This window comes from Haplochromis burtoni, unplaced genomic scaffold (genome assembly GCF_018398535.1).
Source record: "Haplochromis burtoni strain Fernald_Lab_line unplaced genomic scaffold, NCSU_Asbu1 Contig_487, whole genome shotgun sequence".
Lineage (NCBI taxonomy): Eukaryota > Metazoa > Chordata > Actinopteri > Cichliformes > Cichlidae > Haplochromis > Haplochromis burtoni.
In genome coordinates, this window is record NW_024582848.1 from 255592 (window position 1) to 274903 (window position 19312).

The 19312-nt window shown below is 46.0% G+C and overlaps 1 protein-coding gene across 2 annotated transcripts in view; it reads right to left on the reverse strand.

Annotated features, from left to right (window-relative positions):
• LOC102295444 (RNA-binding Raly-like protein) overlaps positions 1-19312 on the reverse strand; it is a 92217-nt gene that overhangs the window by 37504 nt on the left and 35401 nt on the right. For both annotated transcript variants that reach the window (XM_042213843.1, XM_005946724.2), the window contains exon 3: positions 12162-12212. In XM_042213843.1, coding sequence (XP_042069777.1) covers positions 12162-12212 — 51 coding nt within the window. The remainder of the gene's footprint in view (positions 1-12161; positions 12213-19312) is intronic.

The window sequence follows — 19312 nt, forward strand, 5'->3', positions numbered from 1 at the left end:
GCCCGACATGGTTCACGCCTACTGGCTGAAGAAGCTGACTGCACTCCACGAGCGCCTGGCAGCACAAATGAACCAGCTGCTAGTTGATGAGAGACACCCGGAATGGCTAACCGAAGGCCTCAAGGACCCCCAGAAGGGACCGGTCCCCTCCAACTACCGACCAATAACCTGCCTCAGACTACTGGAAGCTCCTGTCAGGCATCATAGTCGGCTAAGATGAACAGGCACATGGGTCAATACATGAGCGGGCACAGAAAGGATGGGCAAGAATACCAGAGGCGCAAAACACCAGCTACTGGCTAGACCAGAACAGTCAGCCGAGACTGCAAGACCAGACTGACCAACCTGTGCACTGCCTGGATTGATTACAAGAAGGCCTATGACTCAATGCCCCACAGCTGGATACTGGAATGCCTAGAATTGTACAAGATCAATGGGACCCTAAGAGCCTTCATCAGGAACTCAATGGGGATGTGGCGTACAACACTAGAGGCCAACTCCAAGCCCATAGCACAAGTCACCATCAAGTGCGGGATCTACCAAGGAGATGCTCTGTCCCCACTGCTGTTCTGCATAGGCCTGAACCCCCTCAGTGAGATCATTAACAAGACTGGCTTACGGATACCGACTACGGAACGGAGCAGTTGTCAGCCACCTCCTGTACATGGATGACATCAAGCTGTATGCCAAGAGTGAACGAGACATCGATTCACTGATCCACACTACCAGGCTATACAGCAATGACATTGGAATGTCGTTCGGACTGGAGAAGTGTAGTCGGATGGTAACAAAGAGAGGGAAGGTAGTCAGAACTGAGGGGATTGAACTACCAGAAGGCAACATTGCAGACATAGAGGACAGTTACAAGTACCTGGGGATCCCGCAGGCAAATGGGAACCATGAAGAGGCCGCTAGAAAGGCTGCAACCACCAAGTACCTGCAGAGGGTCAGGCAAGTCCTGAGGAGTCAGCTGAATGGTAAGAACAAGATCCGGGCCATCAACACGTACGCCCTGCCTGTGATCAGGTACCCTGCTGGGGTAATAGGCTGGCCAAAGGAGGAGATAGAAGCCACTGACATCAAGACAAGAAAGCTCCTTACCATGCATGGAGGGTTTCACCCCAAGTCCAGCACCCTGAGGCTGTACGCTAAGCGGAAGGAAGGGGGCCGGGGACTGGTGAGTGTCAGCACCACAGCCCAGGATGAGACAAAACGAACATCCACAGAATACATATGGGAAGATGGCCCCAACTGACAGCGTGCTCAGTGAACACCTCAGGCAGAAGAAACCCAAGAAAGAGGACGAGGTGAGGAACCATCATGGAAGGACAGGCCCCTGCACGGTATGTACCACGGCAGATAGAGGAGGTGGCTGATATCCAGAAATCCTACCGTGGCTGGACAAAGCTGGACTGAAAGACAGCACAGAGGCACTAATCATGGCAGCACAGAACAAGCTCTGAGCACAAGATCCATAGAGGCTGGGGTCTATCACACCAGGCAAGACCCCAGGTGCAGGCTGTGTAAAGATGCCCAGAGACAATCCAGCACATAACAGCAGGGTGCAAGATGCTAGCAGGCAAGGCATACATGGAACGCCATAACCAGAGTGGCCGGCATAGTGTACAGGAACATCTGTGCCGAGTATAACCTGGAAGTCCCGAGGTCAAAATGGGAGATGCCCCCAAGGGTGGTGGAGAATGACCGAGCTAAGATCCTGTGGGACTTCCAGATACAGACGGACAAAATGGTGGTGGCTAACCAACCGGACATAGTGGTGGTAGACAAACAGAAGAAGACGGCCGTAGTGATCGATGTAGCGGTTCCGAATGACAGCAATATCAGGAAGAAGGAACACGAGAAGCTGGAGAAATACCAAGGGCTCAGAGAAGAGCTCGAGAGGATGTGGAGGGTGAAGGTGACGGTGGTCCCCGTGGTAATCGGAGCACTAGGTGCGGTGACTCCCAAGCTAGGCGAGTGGCTCCAGCAGATCCCGGGAATAACATCGGAGATCTCTGTCCAGAAGAGCGCAGTCCTGGGAACAGCTAAGATACTGCGCAGGACCCTCAAGCTCCCAGGCCTCTGGTAGAGGACCCGAGCTTGAAGGATAAACCGCCCGCAGGGGCGTGCTGGGTGTTTTTTTATATATACACACTCTATATATCGTATATGTATATTGATATATATATATATATATTTACACAACTTGTGCATTCACCCATTCACACCAGCACATTAGTTCTGTGCTTTCTAAGTAGCATTCACACACATTCATGCTCGGCGACAGCCCCAAAACATCACTGCTCTCGAGAAGATCTGCATGGAGGAATGGGCCAAAATACCAGCTACTGTGTGTGCAAACCTGGTAAAGACCTATAGTAAACGTTTGACCTCTGTTATTGCCAACAAAGGTTATGTTACAAAGTATTGAGTTGTATTTTTGTTATTGACCAAATACTTATTTTCCACCCTGATTTACGAATAAATTCTTTACAAATCCTACCATGTGGATTCATGGATTTTTTTTTCACATTCTGTCTCTCACAGTTGAAGTGTACCTCTGGTGCAAATTACTGACCTCTGTCATCATTTTAGATGGGGGAACTTGCACAATCGGTGGCTGACTAAATACTTTTTTGCCCCACTGTATAGGTATATTGTTTTTGATGATATTATACATAACTTGTCTGCATTTTATATGCAGCATAACTAAGGGAGCAGGGCTCTAGAGTGCGAACAATTTGGTCACATATGCGACCAAATTTTTCAGTGGTGCGACTAAAAATAAATATTTGGTCGCATCTGTGCGACCAACTTAAAAATCTCTGCAACTCTCTGTGTGGTCAACAACAGACACACATTATGCCCCTATCATGGACTAAACCAATCAGAGATAGTCAGGGGCGGGACCTCTCTGATTGGCCGTGGTCCAGTTGAAAGTGCAGGTGGAAGAGAGAGGTGAGTAGCTTGAATAAAGCGATATCAATTCATTAACGGATTCCACACAAAGACGTAAACACAGAGTGGACCCGACGCATCAGAATCAGCTTTGTCTCTCAGTTTCAGTTTTCAGTTTTATTTGTCATATGCAAGTTAGCACAGGGTCAACATTGCAATGAAATGTGTTTGACGAGCAGCAGTCACTCAGCAGCATGATACAGTAGGAGAAAATATAATAAAATAAAATAAAATAATAAAGAAAATAGAAAAATAGTAAGGAGCAAAATATTAGAGAGACATGGTAAAAGAGAAAAGATGACTAAATATATATGTATCTATAAATATAAATATATGTACACTAGTGATTAAATAAGAAAATCTTGAAAAGAAATATGACGGGAGGGCAGATGGGATATTGCACAGGAATGAGCAGCAGAAAATTACAGTATTGCACTTTTAAATATAAATATCAATGACAATAAAGTGGAGTGACCAGTGCAGATTAAACTGCTTTCTCACCCGACGGCCCGTACACGGACACGCTGTCGGAGCTTAGCGATTCTGATGCGTCGGGTCCGCTCTGTGTTTACGTCTTTTTTGCGCTGATTCTGAGCTGCAGGTTTTGTCTCTCCAACCAAAATTCGCCGAGCCAGCAGCAAAAGAAGCAGCAAACTGCGCTTCACATTTGATCAATGTCGTCATGAATTCCCTCTGACTTTTGCTGTTTTGCTTCCACCACGATAAAAATCACACTTCCTGCACAGCTCTCTCTCTCTCTCTGTACTTCAGGAACAGTTTCCTGTCTCAAATCTGTTTTCTGCATTATTCATTCGCTTATTACCCACCAGTCTACCGTTGTTTACAGCGCTGTCTTTTTCTTTTTTCACTTAAATGACCTCGGACAAGAAAGCCTAATTTCTGCTGTTCAATACTGAAGAAATTTAAACTTCTCGTGTGTGGAACGATACAAAATTTTATATTTATTTTATCAACTTTTCTTCTGACGATGCTGTCTGTGTTAAGCGCTCAGTGGATCTGCGTTCGACTACTCCGCCTAGGCTGCATTGTCGAGCACAGATCCACTGAGCGCTGCCCACATGCATGCACTCAAGCTAGCAAGACAGAAGTTAAGCTTGTTGCAACATGGCAACTGCCTTAATGCCACCCGAAGTTGAACCTCCTCCACCGTCATTGAAATCTGGCTTTTGGAACTATTTTGGCTTTTATGTCGGATGTGCAACGCCATGGTTAATTACATCGGTGGGAACACAACAAATATGAATGCACATTTAAGCCGACATCACCCTAGTGCAGAAGTAGACAAAAACAACAGCAAGCACGCATGCTACAAACTTTACCCGAGTCATTTAGACAGCCGTTAGCACATGATTCTAAGAGGGCAAAAAAAAATCGACAGGGCAATTGCTACTTTTACTGCTGTCGACATGTGACCCTTTTCTGTTGTAGAAAACACCGGGTTTCAGGAAATGCTGAGAGTACTTGAGCCCTGTTACAGTATTCCTTCACAAACCTATTTCACTGATACCGCAGTTCCTGCTATGTACAAGGAGACAAAAGCTAAATTAGAGATGGCAGTGACAGCAGCACCCGCTGTTGCTCTAAACACAGACGGCTGGACGTCAAGAGCTACACAGAGCTACCTGACTGTCCGGAATGGCAGATGAAAAACTGTGTTTTGCAGACACACCTGGTCAAAAGTCACACCACTAACGACTTAGCCAAAGGTCTGTCTGAAGCTGGGGAAGATTGGAAGTTAGTGCAACCATATGTGATAATACCTGTAACTACTGACAATGCTAAGAACATAGTTAATGCCGTCACAGCTGGTGGACTGGGGCCACAAATCGGATGTTTTGCGCATACTATTAATATAGCTGCTCAGAAAGGAATGGCAGTGCAGAAGGTTTCCCATCTCCTGGCAAAGATAAGAAGAATTGTCTCCTTCTTTCACAGAAGCACAACAGGATGCAATGTGTTTAAGAAAAAACAGCAACTGCTACAGCTTGGTGAAAAAAAAATGATTCAAGATGTTCCAGCTAGGTGGAACTCTTCTCATGATATGATGGAAAGATACCTTGAACAGCATGCAGTGTATGCTGCTATGGCCGACAACACTGTGAAGAAGAGTATGAAGTACATTCAGAATCTAACTCAGGAAGAACATGCACTGTCTGAAAATCCTGTTACTGTCACGAAGGTGGAACGGACTCAGGCGCAGACTGAGGTAGCACAGTTCAACGACACTTTATTAATCACACTGGTGCGCTATATACACGTGAAGGGAGGGGGGAAACACCAGGGTCCCGGGGATCAATAGGCTGGGGAGACACACTTCTTCGCACTCGCTCTGCTCCTCGTCCAAACAGTCTCCACACAAGCTGCTCAGCTCACTCTCCTACTCACGGGGTCCAGGAGTCACAAAAGGGCTGATCCAGGTAAACCTGTTTACACAGACGAGGATAAGTCGAAGGCAAACACGGGAACAGTAGAATCGCAAGGAAGCCAGGCAATACTAACGAGAGTTACTCAATATTCCAGCGACGAATAGCTCAGAGCCCCAGCCTTAAGAGCCAGAGAACTGCAATTCGCTCGAGATCAGCTGCAGGTGCGTGGGCCAAGGGCAGGAGCCCAATCAGAGCTCCGCCCAGGCAGACAGGTAGGAGAGAGAGAGCGAGAGAAAAACAACAAACACTTGTGGCCACACTGGGCTGGCCGGGGAGGCACAGGGACCATGACAGTACCTCCCCCTCAACGGGAGCCTCCCGGCGACCCACCAGGCTTACCCGGGTGCAGGCGGTGGAAGTCCCGGAGCAGGCCCCTACCCACGATAGCCGACCGGGGCACCCAGGAACGTTCCTCTGGCCCGTAGCCCTCCCAGTCAACCAGGTACTGAAAACCCCGACCCCGGCGGCGGGAGTCCAAGATGCGCGAGACAGCGTAGACCAGCTGGCCACCACACGAGCCGGGGGGGCGGCGGGGGCCTGGAAGGAGGGCACAACGGGCTGGAGACCACCGGCTTGACCTGAGAGACATGGAACACATCATGAATACGCATATTGCGTGGCAGCGCCAAGCGGACGGACGCAGGGTTGATCACAGCACGGACTTCAAACGGGCCGATGAAGTTGGGGGTGAGCTTCCTGGATTCGGCACGTAAGGGCACAAAGCGAGTGGAGAGCCATACCTTCTGCCCCACCACATACTCAGGGGCGGCCGTCCGGTGGCGATCCGCGAGTTCCTTATTCCGTTCCTTCGTCCGGAGTAACGCCGTCCGAGTGGCCCGCCAGGCCCTGCGACACCTGCGGAGGTGATGTTGGACAGATGGGACAGCATGCTCACCTTCAACCATGGGAAACAGAGGTGGTTGGTATCCCAGAGACGCCTCGAAGGGTGACACGCCGGTAGCCGAGGATGTGTGACTGTTGTGAGCATACTCTATCCACGGCAGGTGTTCGCTCCAGATGGCCTGGTTATGAGAGGCGACACAGCGGAGGGCGGCCTCCAATTCTTGGTTGATGCGCTCTGTTTGGCCGTTGCTTTGCGGGTGAAGCCAGATGAGAGGCTCACCGTGGCTCCTATGGCAGAGCAGAACTCCCTCCACACCCGCGACGTGAACTGAGGGCCCCGGTCCGAGACCACGTCCTCAGGGATGCCATGGAGCCGAAAAACGTGCGTGGTGAGGAGTCGGGCAGTCTCCAAGGCTGTGGGGAGCTTAGGAAGCGCAATGAAATGGGCAGCTTTGGAGAACGTCAACAAGGTCAATATTGTGTGTTACCTGCAGAGGTGGCAGACCAGTGAGAAATCCAGAGAGATGTGGGACCAGGGTCGGCTGGGTGTGGAGAGTGGCTGCAGGCGTCCAGACGGATGTTGATTGGAGTGCTTATTTCGAGCACAAGTGGTGCAGGCGGTGACGTACTCCCGTGAGTCTTTAATGAGGGCGGGCCACCAGAAATACCTGCGCAGGAAGGCAGTGGTGCGGTTAACACCCGGATGGCAGGAAAAACGGGCCGTGTGAGCCCACTGGAGCACCCGGGACCGGACAGCCGCCGGAACAAAGAGTCGATCAGGGGGGCCCGTGCCAGGATCAGGGTCGGTTTCTTGTGCCTCCCGGATGAGCTCTTCGATCTCCCACGTAACTGCCCCAATAACGCAGGAAGTAGGCAGAACAGATCCAGGGTCGGACTCCTCTCCGACTGGGGCATATTGCCGGGAAAGAGCGTCCGGTTTAACGTTACGGGAGCCTGGCCTGTAAGTGATGGTGAAATTAAACCGGGTGAAAAACAAAGCCCACCTGGCCTGCCGTGAGTTGAGCCGTTTCGCCGAGCGGATGTATTCGAGATTTTTATGATCGGTCCATACAATGAACGGCTGTGCAGCTCCCTCCAGCCAGTGCCTCCACTGCTCCAGAGCCAGCTTTACGGCCAGGAGTTCGCGGTCTCCGATGTCATAATTCCTCTCAGCTGGGGAAAGACGACGAGAGTAAAAAGCACAGGGGTGGAGCTTACCCTCGAACTGTTGGGAGAGCACGGCCCCTACTCCAGACTCCGATGCATCCACCTCCACGACGAACTGCAGGGAGAGGTCCGGCTGGTGAAGGATCGGGGCGGTGGCGAACCGTTCCTTGAGGTGAGAGAAGGCTTCCTGAGCCAGCCGGTCCCAGTGGAATGGCACCTTGGGTGACGTTAACCTAGAGAGAGGCAGAGCGACTTTACTAAAATCCCTGATGAAACGTCTGTAGAAGTTAGCAAACCCCAGAAAGCGCTGAAGCTGCCGGCGATCGGGTGGTTTGGGCCAGTCCAACACTGCCTGAACTTTTGCCGGGTCAGGTTTCAAATCCCCTCTGGTGATGATGTAGCCCAGAAATGCCACTGAATCCATGTGGAAGTCACATTTCTCTCCTTTAACAAAGAGCCTATTCTCCAGCAGGCGCTGCAGGATCTGCCTCACATGGACCTCATGTTCCGCTTTAGACTTGGAGAAGATGAGAATGTCATCTAAGTAGACAAAAGCACATCGGTTAATAAAGTCTCTGAGAACATCATTAACAAGAGCCTGGAACACGGCCGGGGCGTTGGTCAGGCCGAACGGCATCACAAGGTACTCGAAATGGCCTAGGTGAGTATTGAAGGCCGTTTTCCACTCATCCCCTTCACGGATTCTCACCAGATGGTAGGCGTTGCGCAAGTCCAACTTACTGAAGATCGTGGCACCCTGAAGTAACTCAAAAGCAGAAGAAAGAAGGGGCAGAGGATACTTGTTACGAACAATGATTTTGTTAAGCCCGCGATAGTCGATACAGGGGCGAAGGGTCTTGTCTTTCTTAGCAACAAAGAAAAACCCCGCTCCCACTGGGGAGGACGACGGCCGAATGATGCCCGCAGCAAGAGAGTCTGCAATGTACTTCTCCATAGACTCCCTCTCTGGCTGAGAAATGCTGTACAAACGACCAGATGGAAGCGGAGCCCCAGGCAGGAGATCAATTGCACAGTCATACGGTCTATGAGGGGGAAGTGAACGCGCCCCGTCTTTACTAAACACTTCAGCCAAATCATGATAAACACGCGGGACCGAGGTCAAATCCGGGGGCTCGACCGGCTGGTCAGACCCTGGAGATGTGGTTGGAGCAGGTGCAGCTTGGAGACAGTTCATGTAGCAGTCGATGCTCCACCCAGTTACTCTCTCTTTCTTCCAATCAATGTGCGGATTGTGCTGGAGCAGCCATGGATAACCCAATACAAGGGGGGTGCGCGGTGCTTGAAACACGAAAAGCTCGATGCGCTCTGAGTGGTTACCCGAGAGAGTAAGGGACAGAGAGACAGGGGTTCTGTGATTTGGGTTATGTCCGACAAGCGTTGCCCAGACAGGGCTGTCGACGTTGCGTGCTTCACCGTGCATGCAGGCGATCGTCTATTCGGATGCATAGGGACATGATCGCACCTAAAGAGGAGGGTAACTCACGCACCATCAGTTCATCTTTAATCTCCTCACTCACATTGTTTAGCAGTGCCGTCTTTAATGCTTCCTGCCCCCACCCCGCTTGCGTCGCTAGTGTCCAAAAGTCAACGGAAAAATCTGCCATGCTCCGCTTACCTTGCTTCAGATTCATGAGGCGGAGCCCAGCCGCCGCAGCATTGGAGCCTTTATCAAAAACACTCCGGAACAGAGACAAAAAATCATCATAAGTGATTTCGGGACTAGCGCTCAGCACGGCTTGTGCCCAGGTCAGCGCACGATCTCGTAGCAACTGAACAAAATATGAGATCTTACTCCCGTCATTAGAGAAGGCATGAGGCCGCTGGCGAAACTGAAGAGAGCACTGCATAAGAAAACCCGCACACTTCCCTACATCCCCTGAAAACAGCTCAGGTGTGGGGAGATAAAACTCACACACAGCCGGGACCGGAACCGGTGAGTCAGCACGTACTGCGGGGCTTGATGACACCTGGGCGGGTTCGCTGGTAGGCGAGGGTTCCGGCAATGGAGTGCGCTGAGCAGCTGCTAGCGTTAAGGCAGCGACATTCTCGCTGAGGTGAACAAGCATTCGGTCGTGGCGTTGTAAGATCGCTTCCAGTGTGACCGGGGCGGAGGGAGACGGGGAGGAAGCTGAATCTGCTGAGTCCATGGTGGCTGGAATATTCTGTCACGGAGGTGGAACGGACTCAGGCGCAGACTGAGGTAGCACAGTTCAACGACACTTTATTAATCACACTGGTGCGCTATATACACGTGAAGGGAGGGGGGAAACACCAGGGTCCCGGGGATCAATAGGCTGGGGAGACACACTTCTTCGCACTCGCTCTGCTCCTCGTCCAAACAGTCTCCACACAAGCAGCTCACTCTCCTACTCACGGGGTCCAGGAGTCACAAAAGGGCTGATCCAGGTAAACCTGTTTACACAGACGAGGATAAGTCGAAGGCAAACACGGGAACAGTAGAATCGCAAGGAAGCCAGGCAATACTAACGAGAGTTACTCAATATTCCAGCGACGAATAGCTCAGAGCCCCAGCCTTAAGAGCCAGAGAACTGCAATTCGCTCGAGATCAGCTGCAGGTGCGTGGGCCAAGGGCAGGAGCCCAATCAGAGCTCCGCCCAGGCAGACAGGTAGGAGAGAGAGAGCGAGAGAAAAACAACAAACACTTGTGGCCACACTGGGCTGGCCGGGAGGCACAGGGACCATGACAGTTACAGTCATGAAAACCCTAAAAACTGTGACAGTCATGATGTGTGAAGCATCATCTCCAACAGCTTCCATGATCCTGCCACTTAAAATGAACATCCTGAACTCTGTGGCGCAGTCTGGTGATGACAGCCCAGCAGTGAGAAATGTAAAAAAAAAAACCAACATCAGGGAGAACCTGGAGCAGAGATACGCTGATCGTGTCCTTCAGAATTACCTACACAAGTGCACAGCTTTAGATCCACGATTCAAGTCCCTGTGACACTTGGATGATGTCACTCAGCTGAGAGTCTATGGAGCACGCACCACAGAGCTTGTCCTGAACATTGAACAAGTATATATTTTTTTTTTCATTTTTGAAATTTTATTTTGCTACTGCTTGATTTATAAATATAAAAAATTATAATATTATTTAAACAAATACAACAGTTTGGTTGTTTATATTTCCTCAGGACCAAGCTGCAGGCACAACAGAAACTGCGAGCTCCGCAGAGACTCAAGCAGCAAACTCTTCAGATTCCCCAACAGCATCTCCACCAGAGAAAAAGTCGGCCATGAAGGAGTTGTTTGGAGAACTGTTCATGGCACAGGAGCCAAGGACCAGGTCTGCAGCCGAAGTGGCAAAGGAGGAAATTAACTTGTACAGTTTAGCAGACTGCATTCCCACAGATGATAACCCACTGAGATGGTGGCAGGAACATCACAGCTTCTACCCTCATCTTTCCAAGTTGGCACAGTGTTACTTGGTTGCACCTGGAACCTCTGTCCCAAATGAGAGGGTGTTTTCCACAGCAGGTGACATTGTCACAGCAAGCAGATCTGTACTGTTAGCAGAACATGTGGACATCCTAATTTTTCTGAAGAAGAACATGGAAATTGTGTAAACTATGTTTTAGTTTGTATTTAAGTGGATCTTTTATTTAAGTTGTTTTTGTTTTATACGCAGCTAAGTGCTAGCACCCCAGAAGATGAGTGTGAGATGAGGTCCATCAGAGAGTGGTTCATTTTATGGGGACCTGATATGTTCAATATGCTCCCTAGAATATACCCCAGAAGAAGGGTATAGCATAGCTCTTATTTTGAAAAAGGACATTTCTCTGTAATAAACTCGTTTCCAAACTCTTTTATTTTTTTTTTATTATTTTGTTGTTTCAGCAACATTTAATTTAAAAACTGTATTTTTGAGTTAAAAGAAATATTTATGATCTTAATACATTACAAATTAAAAAAGGCATGAACATTTTTTTGTATCGAACCGTGACACCAAAGTATCGAACCGAACCGTGAATTTTGTGTATCGTTGCACCCCTAATATATATATATATATAGATACACACACACACACACACACCCGTTGTGTTTTGGAGTTTGTACATGCTTTGTCTCTAGGGGCCCCCGTATATATTTATATATAAACGAAAGAGCCGTCTGTTTTTAGTGAGCCGAGCCGAAAGAGCCGCTTCTGGTCATCCAGAAGTTGGACATGCAACAACCTTCACCTCTGAAGGGCAATCAGTGTCAACCACCATGTGACTGCACGGATTACCTGCTAAGAAGCAACCTGTCTCCAAACAGTTGCAGTCCCTCCCAGTCTGACTGCACACACACAGAAAGATTGGCGAGGGTCTGCAGATAACTGCCGTCTTATTTATAAATGCAGACAAATTGTTTCTTTGACGCAAACATTTCAAAAGCAACAAGGTCACAAGTTCATTGCATATGGTAATCATTTTTGGTCATGTCACAAGCTCCAGCTGTTTTCCATAGTTGATTGCGATTGTGTGGGCTGAGTTTGGGGCACCAAAACTACTTGGACAGGTTTTGAAAAAGGTTCAGTTTTGAGTTAAAATTTGAAAATGCAGTGTTTTTTTGTTTGAGTGGCAACAAACCAAACTGAACTTTACCAAAGTGCCAGTGCAACTGAACAACACACATTTAACTTTGTATAGATCACTGATCATTGATCCTTCTTGGGGTCTCCCCCATTTAAAAAGCAGTTCTATGAACCATTCATGGACTTACCGGTTATAGCAGTCATCCGGGTATTTGTCATACTCCATGTCATAATCAGATCTGAGGAGAGAGCAAGAATAAAGAGCTTAGAAATGATTGGAGGAGGATATTCTTCCAACCTGATGTTGGAAAACTATTTGTATTCATTACATAAAATGTTAAAGATTGGACACGTGCAGTCTTCTTGGGACAAACTGGGTCATTTGTTCATGTTTTAATTATTCTGAATCAAATAAAAGAGAATGTCAGGTTAATGTTGGAAGGTGGATGGATGGCTCAGCAGACTTTGAAACAGAAGAGTGTTTGTTTCCTGTTTCCAGTCACTAAAGGTTTTCCTTTAACCGTAACCAAAAATCACATCATCACTGACTTCTATCAACAAAATGATACAGTTGCACTAAACATACTGTGATTTTGTGCCAGGCTTTGTCAGCATTGTCACCAAATAAGAGGGGTGTATTTTTGAATTGTGAGAGACAAATGAATCAGTCCTGCTCATTGGGATGTTCTAGATGTAGTGGAAAACAACTACACTACTTTTGAGATGCACACACAGTAAAGCTCACTAGTCCGAGGTAACCACTGATTCTGTTCAAATGTACACACGGTTTAAGGTAGTTTTATGTTCAGATCTGACACACAGTCCTTCTTCAATCCGAGCTTCATGAAGCTGCTCAACAGGCTGAGCAGACCAGATGGCATCCAGACCTACTTATCCCAAAGAGCCTCTGGGCAGGGCTGCACTAGGTTCATTACATCAACAAAGCCACAGGCTGCTTGTACATGTTCTCATTTTCATACTTCTAGGCTGTGCTGGCCCAAATCCCCTAAAATAGTCCAAATGAAGCAGTGGCATGTGACATGAAGCAGCTCAGATTTGGGCAGAACATTTTTGCAAACAAAGGGCAAATGTTTGGTCACCCCTGCCTCATCCTGACCACATCAGAGTTACATTAACTGACTATTTTCCAGCACCGATGGAGTCTTTTCAACAGAAAAACCTCAACGCTGAACTGATTGTGGCTCTTAAATGCAGCACTATGAAGAACAGTGCTGTCAGTGTTGATGGTTTGCAGGGTTAATTTTGAGAGCAAATTTTGATTTAGCTTTAGTTAGAATGTGGGTATTGTTTTAGTTGACTGAATATCATAAGGTTATAGTAGATGAATGATACGGTTGACCAAAAAGTGTAAAGAATTTAGTGTGTTCCCCGGAGGGGCTCGCAGAGTTTAAACAGCATCTGTATATGTATCCATGTGTCTACTGTTCTCTTCCTCCCAAGGATTGAAAAAAAAAAACCTGAAGGGCGAGAGAGTGGCGAGCATCCAGGGTGTACCCTGCCTCTCACCCTAAGACAGCTGGGATAGTGGAAGAGAATGGATGATGCTTCAAATGTGATCAGCTGTACAAGGAAATCACTTCTGATTGGATCACTTCTACAGTCGGATCTGAATATTTTATAGTTTTTATTCGTTGATGAAAGTAGCGATTTTATCATAGTTTTGCCTTTGTGCATTTGTTATTTATTTAATCACTTTGTTGTTTTCATCAGAAAAAAGGTTATTAATGAAAACTAGTTAACCATGTCACAGAGTGCTTGAGCCTTTGGATTCAGCTGTTATTTTGCAGCAGTAATATTTATCAGTAAAACCCTGATTGGCAACAAATTGCTGCACAAAGATTATTTTTAGTTTTTATACTTTACCTACAGTTTGTGAATAATACAGTTTTATGTATAGTGAGGTGTTTTAATAGTGTTTTATTGCTTCCTTCGCTAAAGGAATTAATTTTTTTTAACAGCATTTTTTGGTAACATAGTAGCTATTTATTTAATTATACAGTTAATAATATTTTACAATTATTCAGCCAGGAATGAGTGCAGAAAGATGAAGAAATCCACACAGAGTGAAGCAAACTGCAGGAGGCTGTCAGCATATTTAAAAGAATAAAAGACCAGGCGGCACAAAATGGCACGTTACATTTCTGTAAAAGTCACTGCACGCCACTGCTTTCATAACATTAACCCTACACTGCTGAATCCTCCATCACAATCTTGGATCTTCTGCGATCACTACAGGGACAGAGGCGTAGGTGCTCCTGGGTGCAGAAGCAGCGCACACTACCGGATTATCTGTCAGTGAAGTGAGATGCTTCCTGGTTTAGCAAGCTCCTTATTGGGAGACTTTTGATCACAGTCTGAAATGACACCGGTAACTTCAGCACACACTGCGGCAAAGAGGGGTGAGCCATCAGAATAAAATAAACAGGAAAAGTTATCTACCCGCAGAAATGCATAAAACAGAAAAATATATCAACTCTGCATCAACCTCCCTTGATGCATCTGATTATGCTCAAACACCGATTTAAGTCCATTTAGCTTTTATTTCACCTCTTTAAATGCACTGACTGCAATGTTTTAGAGGCTCTGTTTTAAATGCAGAAAAACAAAAACTTCTGGTGGTTTTGACGTGACACCGTCTGTTTTTTTCTTTACTTTTCATCATGAATGTCTCTGTCATAAAAATATTAAAATTTAAATAATTGTTAAAATGTCATTATGAATTATTTGTGGGACACTGAGACGAGTCCAGTCATGCAAAAATCCCAAAAGGTAACAGACATGGAAACTCTGAAGTGATAACAGTCAGAGAGAATCATCGAGACAAAGGAGAGAAGAATCCTGTTTTAATGTGTAAACCACTCTGAAAACAGGTGGCACAACTGGACCTGATAACAACACAGAGAAGAAAAGTGCAGCCCGGACTTGTGGCACTATTCATCCATCCAGCTGTAAAATCAATAACGGTCTCACACAAACACAGCAGAGATGAACCTCTGTAACTGAGGACCGAGCTTAATAAAGATAGGACAGGAGGAGACGCAGCGAGGCGTCCAGAGAGCCGCACAGGGATGAACAGACAGAAAGGGGAAGGCTAATAGGAAAACAGGAGATTTGGGGCAAAATCCATGTCCTTCCACCATCACTCTGGCTGCTGCCATCATTCATCTTCATCAGCAGCTATGGGTATTAATCAGCATTTAACAGCGGCATCGATCAGGCGCCACCTTAGAGCTGCGGCTCAGTCGTGCATCTCCTATCGAGCTTTGTAAGAGCAAAGCTCTAAACGTGACTATTGATCTGTGGGGCAGCTCTGCTCCTCTGCGCCGGGATCACACTAAACAACTCTGTTATGGCGCACACTGCTGGTTTATCTGTGCAATTAGTTTTGATGTTACAGCTCACCTCAGCGGATGTGCGCCGCTTTGATTATGAGCACATAACAGGCCATATAACTAGCTACAAACTCCTCTTAATCCCAGTAAAAAATATCCTTCAGGCTGTTCTGCATTTTATATATGCGCTCAGGCCGACTGTGGCATGTTTAGAAAAATGAATTTTTTCTTCCTCGTGACTCCTGGAGGTGTCAGAGCACTTGTCGCCTGACTGATTTCACAGCAGCTTCATGAGCATTTAAAAGACTCCAGTAAAAGGAATGAAGTGAAGATGTTGTTTAACTCTGATCTAGTTTGAGTGGGCACATTTAAAGTTAATGTATTTCCAACACCCAATTCTACAGGCACTTTGAGAAAAAATTATTATCATGGGGTTCACATGCTTTATACTGGTATATATTTATCATGTGCACCATCTATTCCCAACTGAAGTCATTCAAATTTTACCTTCATACTCTGAATATTTTTATAGAAGAAAGTTGTAACTTGGAGCCTTTTTATTTACCTCGTTTATTTTTTATAGAATATTGACCCATCATAAAAATTCAGAAGTACAAAACACGCACAGAAAATTTCCAGAATGAAAAACACATTTGAGCATTTCTACGACGTAAATGTTACTGAGATGATGGAAGCTGAACGAGAACTTTCACATGCTCTGTCTTGGTTTGAACAGCCACCTATTCCATAAAAATCCACGGTGCCGGCGCTTGTTTCTCCTCCTCTGTCACAGACTGCGAGTCGCTGCAGTTTTGCTACTGAAACAATGATACCTCATGAAAAAAAAATTGTCACGGCGGGGTGCGCCGATGTGTGTGGAAACAGGACCCAAAAGCAGATGATGACGAGGAGTTGTAAGGTTAAACAGAAAAGTGAAGCTTTATTTAAATGACGGCAGGGATAAACCAGGAAACCAAAACAAACTGGCAAAACACTAAGAGGTACTAAAACCAAAAACTATAACTGTGGAGAAAATAAACAGGCAAAGACGAACGCTAAGGTCAACATAACAAACGACCCGACAATGACATGCAGAAAACAAAGGGCTTAAATACATACAAGAGGTGATCAGGGGAAGTGAAGACACATGGGGGAACAGCTGACAAACATAACCCTAATGACAGGACCAAGAGAGAGTGAAACTAAATACAATGACCAAAGAACACATGACACTGTCAGAATAAAACAGGAAACACTGAAAACTAAACATGACAACACAATAAGACAGACCTAATACGTGATGAATGAATACAAAACCCCAAAACATAGAAAACCCAGGAACAATGACCAATAACTGCCCAAACTAAAGGCAAAATAGGAAATAACCCAAAAACTAATAACATATCAAAAAATGAGAAAAATACAAAGAGAACTCAGAGTGCTGGGTCGGAGACCCAGCCTGTGACAAAAATAACCTGAAAAAGGGCAGATTTCAGCCTTAGAACTTAAACAGTGCTATTTTTTAACTCACCCATATGTTCAAGGGCTGGACTCGGAAAATATTCATAGCATGAAGGTAAAATTTTGCATAACTGGCACAAAAACAAATCAACCAGCTGGAACGGAACATAACTTAAAAATGAAACCATATGCACAGTAAAGTGATGTCCTTGTAGATGACAGCGGGAGGAGGAAGAAAGTGTGTGTGCACTTCAGAAATAGTTCAGACTTTGACTAACCGGGTCACGAATTCTCTCCAGAAATGGCTGATGAGCTTTCAGATGTATTTCGTGGCAGTTTGAGTAAGTGCCATTTAGTTAAATTATATTCAAGAGAACATAGATGTCTACAGCCAGGTAATATATTCAATGCTGTGCAACACACACCAAAATATGGATAAACAGCACTGTGGCCCAGAGAAGTAATTTAAACTCAGACCTCTTCAAAAATAAATGTTCTGCACTCATATAGCACGTTCGAACTTTAGCGTTTCTGTGAGTACTTTGCAGACACACACATGCATGGCTAACAAGCAGCGGGACACGCTACACAAACATGCATGAACTTTGATCATCTGGACAAATTCTCTGAAAGCAGTCCAACACAGACTGTGCTTGTATTTTATTTCAATATTTCATTGGCTAATCAAGATCAGGAAGAATTTACAGATTGGAAATTTTGGTTTATTCAGGACTTTTTGCAGCTCATCACAGATTAACACAACCTCTGCAGCCGTTCCAGATTGGAGGAGGATTGGAAGTAATCCCATGACATACATCTCAGCTGGCAGTGTTCCTGATGAAATTACTCAAATCCACCTAATCGGTCCACAGTATTTAAAGATAGAAAGCTTTTATTCAGCAGTTTTAACACTTATATTGTGGAGTATCTTGGTCCTTTCAGGGGCATTTCACAACCTCTGCCACAGAGGTTAAGCTGCAGTCTCTCCGTCAGCAGCTTTCACTGAGGTTTAGTGGACAGGATCAGCCTCAGGCTACGACAAGCTAATTAGATCAGGAATATCCAGATTTGAGTCCTGAGGGGGTAAAAGTGGGGTCAGGCGCTGAATTCAAATTAATTTAAAAGTGCCAAAACACTTTCCACAGCCCTCAGGGTGGATTCTAAAATATTAATTTGCCACTCTCTACAAATAAAACACCTAATTTGAAGCACTAATTGCTTTTTAAAAACAAAAAGTTCAGGAGTGTAACACACATGTGACGCCCTGAAATAATAAACATAATTAATCAAATCAGGGGGATATGTTTAAAACAAGTTTTAAAATAACCCTGAAGCCTATGAAGTCATGAAATTAACAGGGTGTTTCCAAAGGTCAGGGTGGCGTCTTCCTAGCCTGTGTGTACCTACATGGATATACATTCCCACATCTTCACTGTCATGCTGAACGATGTTACAGGCAGCATAACGACTTCTCCAGACCCTTTCATGTCTGTCACGTGTGCTCGGGGTGAACCTGCTCCCACTTGGGAAAAGCACAGGGTGCCAGTGATGGGCCTGCCAATTCTCATATTCTGTGGCAAATGCCAATCGGGCTCCATGGTGCTGCGCAGTGAGCACAGGGCTCACTACAGGATGTTGGGCCCTGAGGCCATCCTCATGAAGTCTGGTTCCGATTGTTGGGTCACACTGGTGGCCTGCTGGAAGTGATTTTGTAGCTCTGGTCCTACTGATGAGTTAATTGCGTTCTACTGCCCTGCCCAGTTCTCCTGGGATCGCCTCCATGCTCTTCAGACTGTGCTGGGAGACACAGCAAACGCTCTGGCAGGGACACGTATTAATGTGCTATTTTGGAGCAGTTAGGCTACCTGTGCAACCTCTGAAGGGTCTAGGTATGGCCTCATGCTACCAGTAGTGACACTGACCCTAGCCAAGTGCAAAACTAGTTTAAAAAAATTGTCAGAAAAGATGAGGAGGAAGAAAATGTCAGTAGCCTCCGTCTGTAAAACCATTCCTGTTCTGGGGGCTGCATCATTTTTGCCCTTCATGTGCACAGATTTGCATGAACAAGTGCAGAAGTGATTAACTCTTGATTTTAATTTAGGAGCTTTTAAGTTTGCTTTTATCAAACAGGACAAAATTAAACTTATTTGTGTCACATCTTCACAAATATCAAACTGTAACAAGAAAAATATGATCCATGATTTAGATTTTCTCAAGAAAATATCACAAAGCCATCTGGATCCTGGGACTTTTCCTTGGTGTCCGTGTCATTTGGTATTAAATTAAGTAATCTTAGTGTATTTATCAAAGACACTGAAAATGTTTACCTCAATATTAAGAATATCTCCAGATTAGCAGGAACAAGCATTTGTACTACTTGCTTCATCACAGACGTTACAATGATGAACCTTCGCGGTTGAGACTATTTGCTGTGATATCACTGCTCAAAGTTAATGTTAGAAAAAAATTATCCTGAAGAGAAACAAAATGGTGAGATGCAGATGCTTGGAGCTGGTGCATTGATG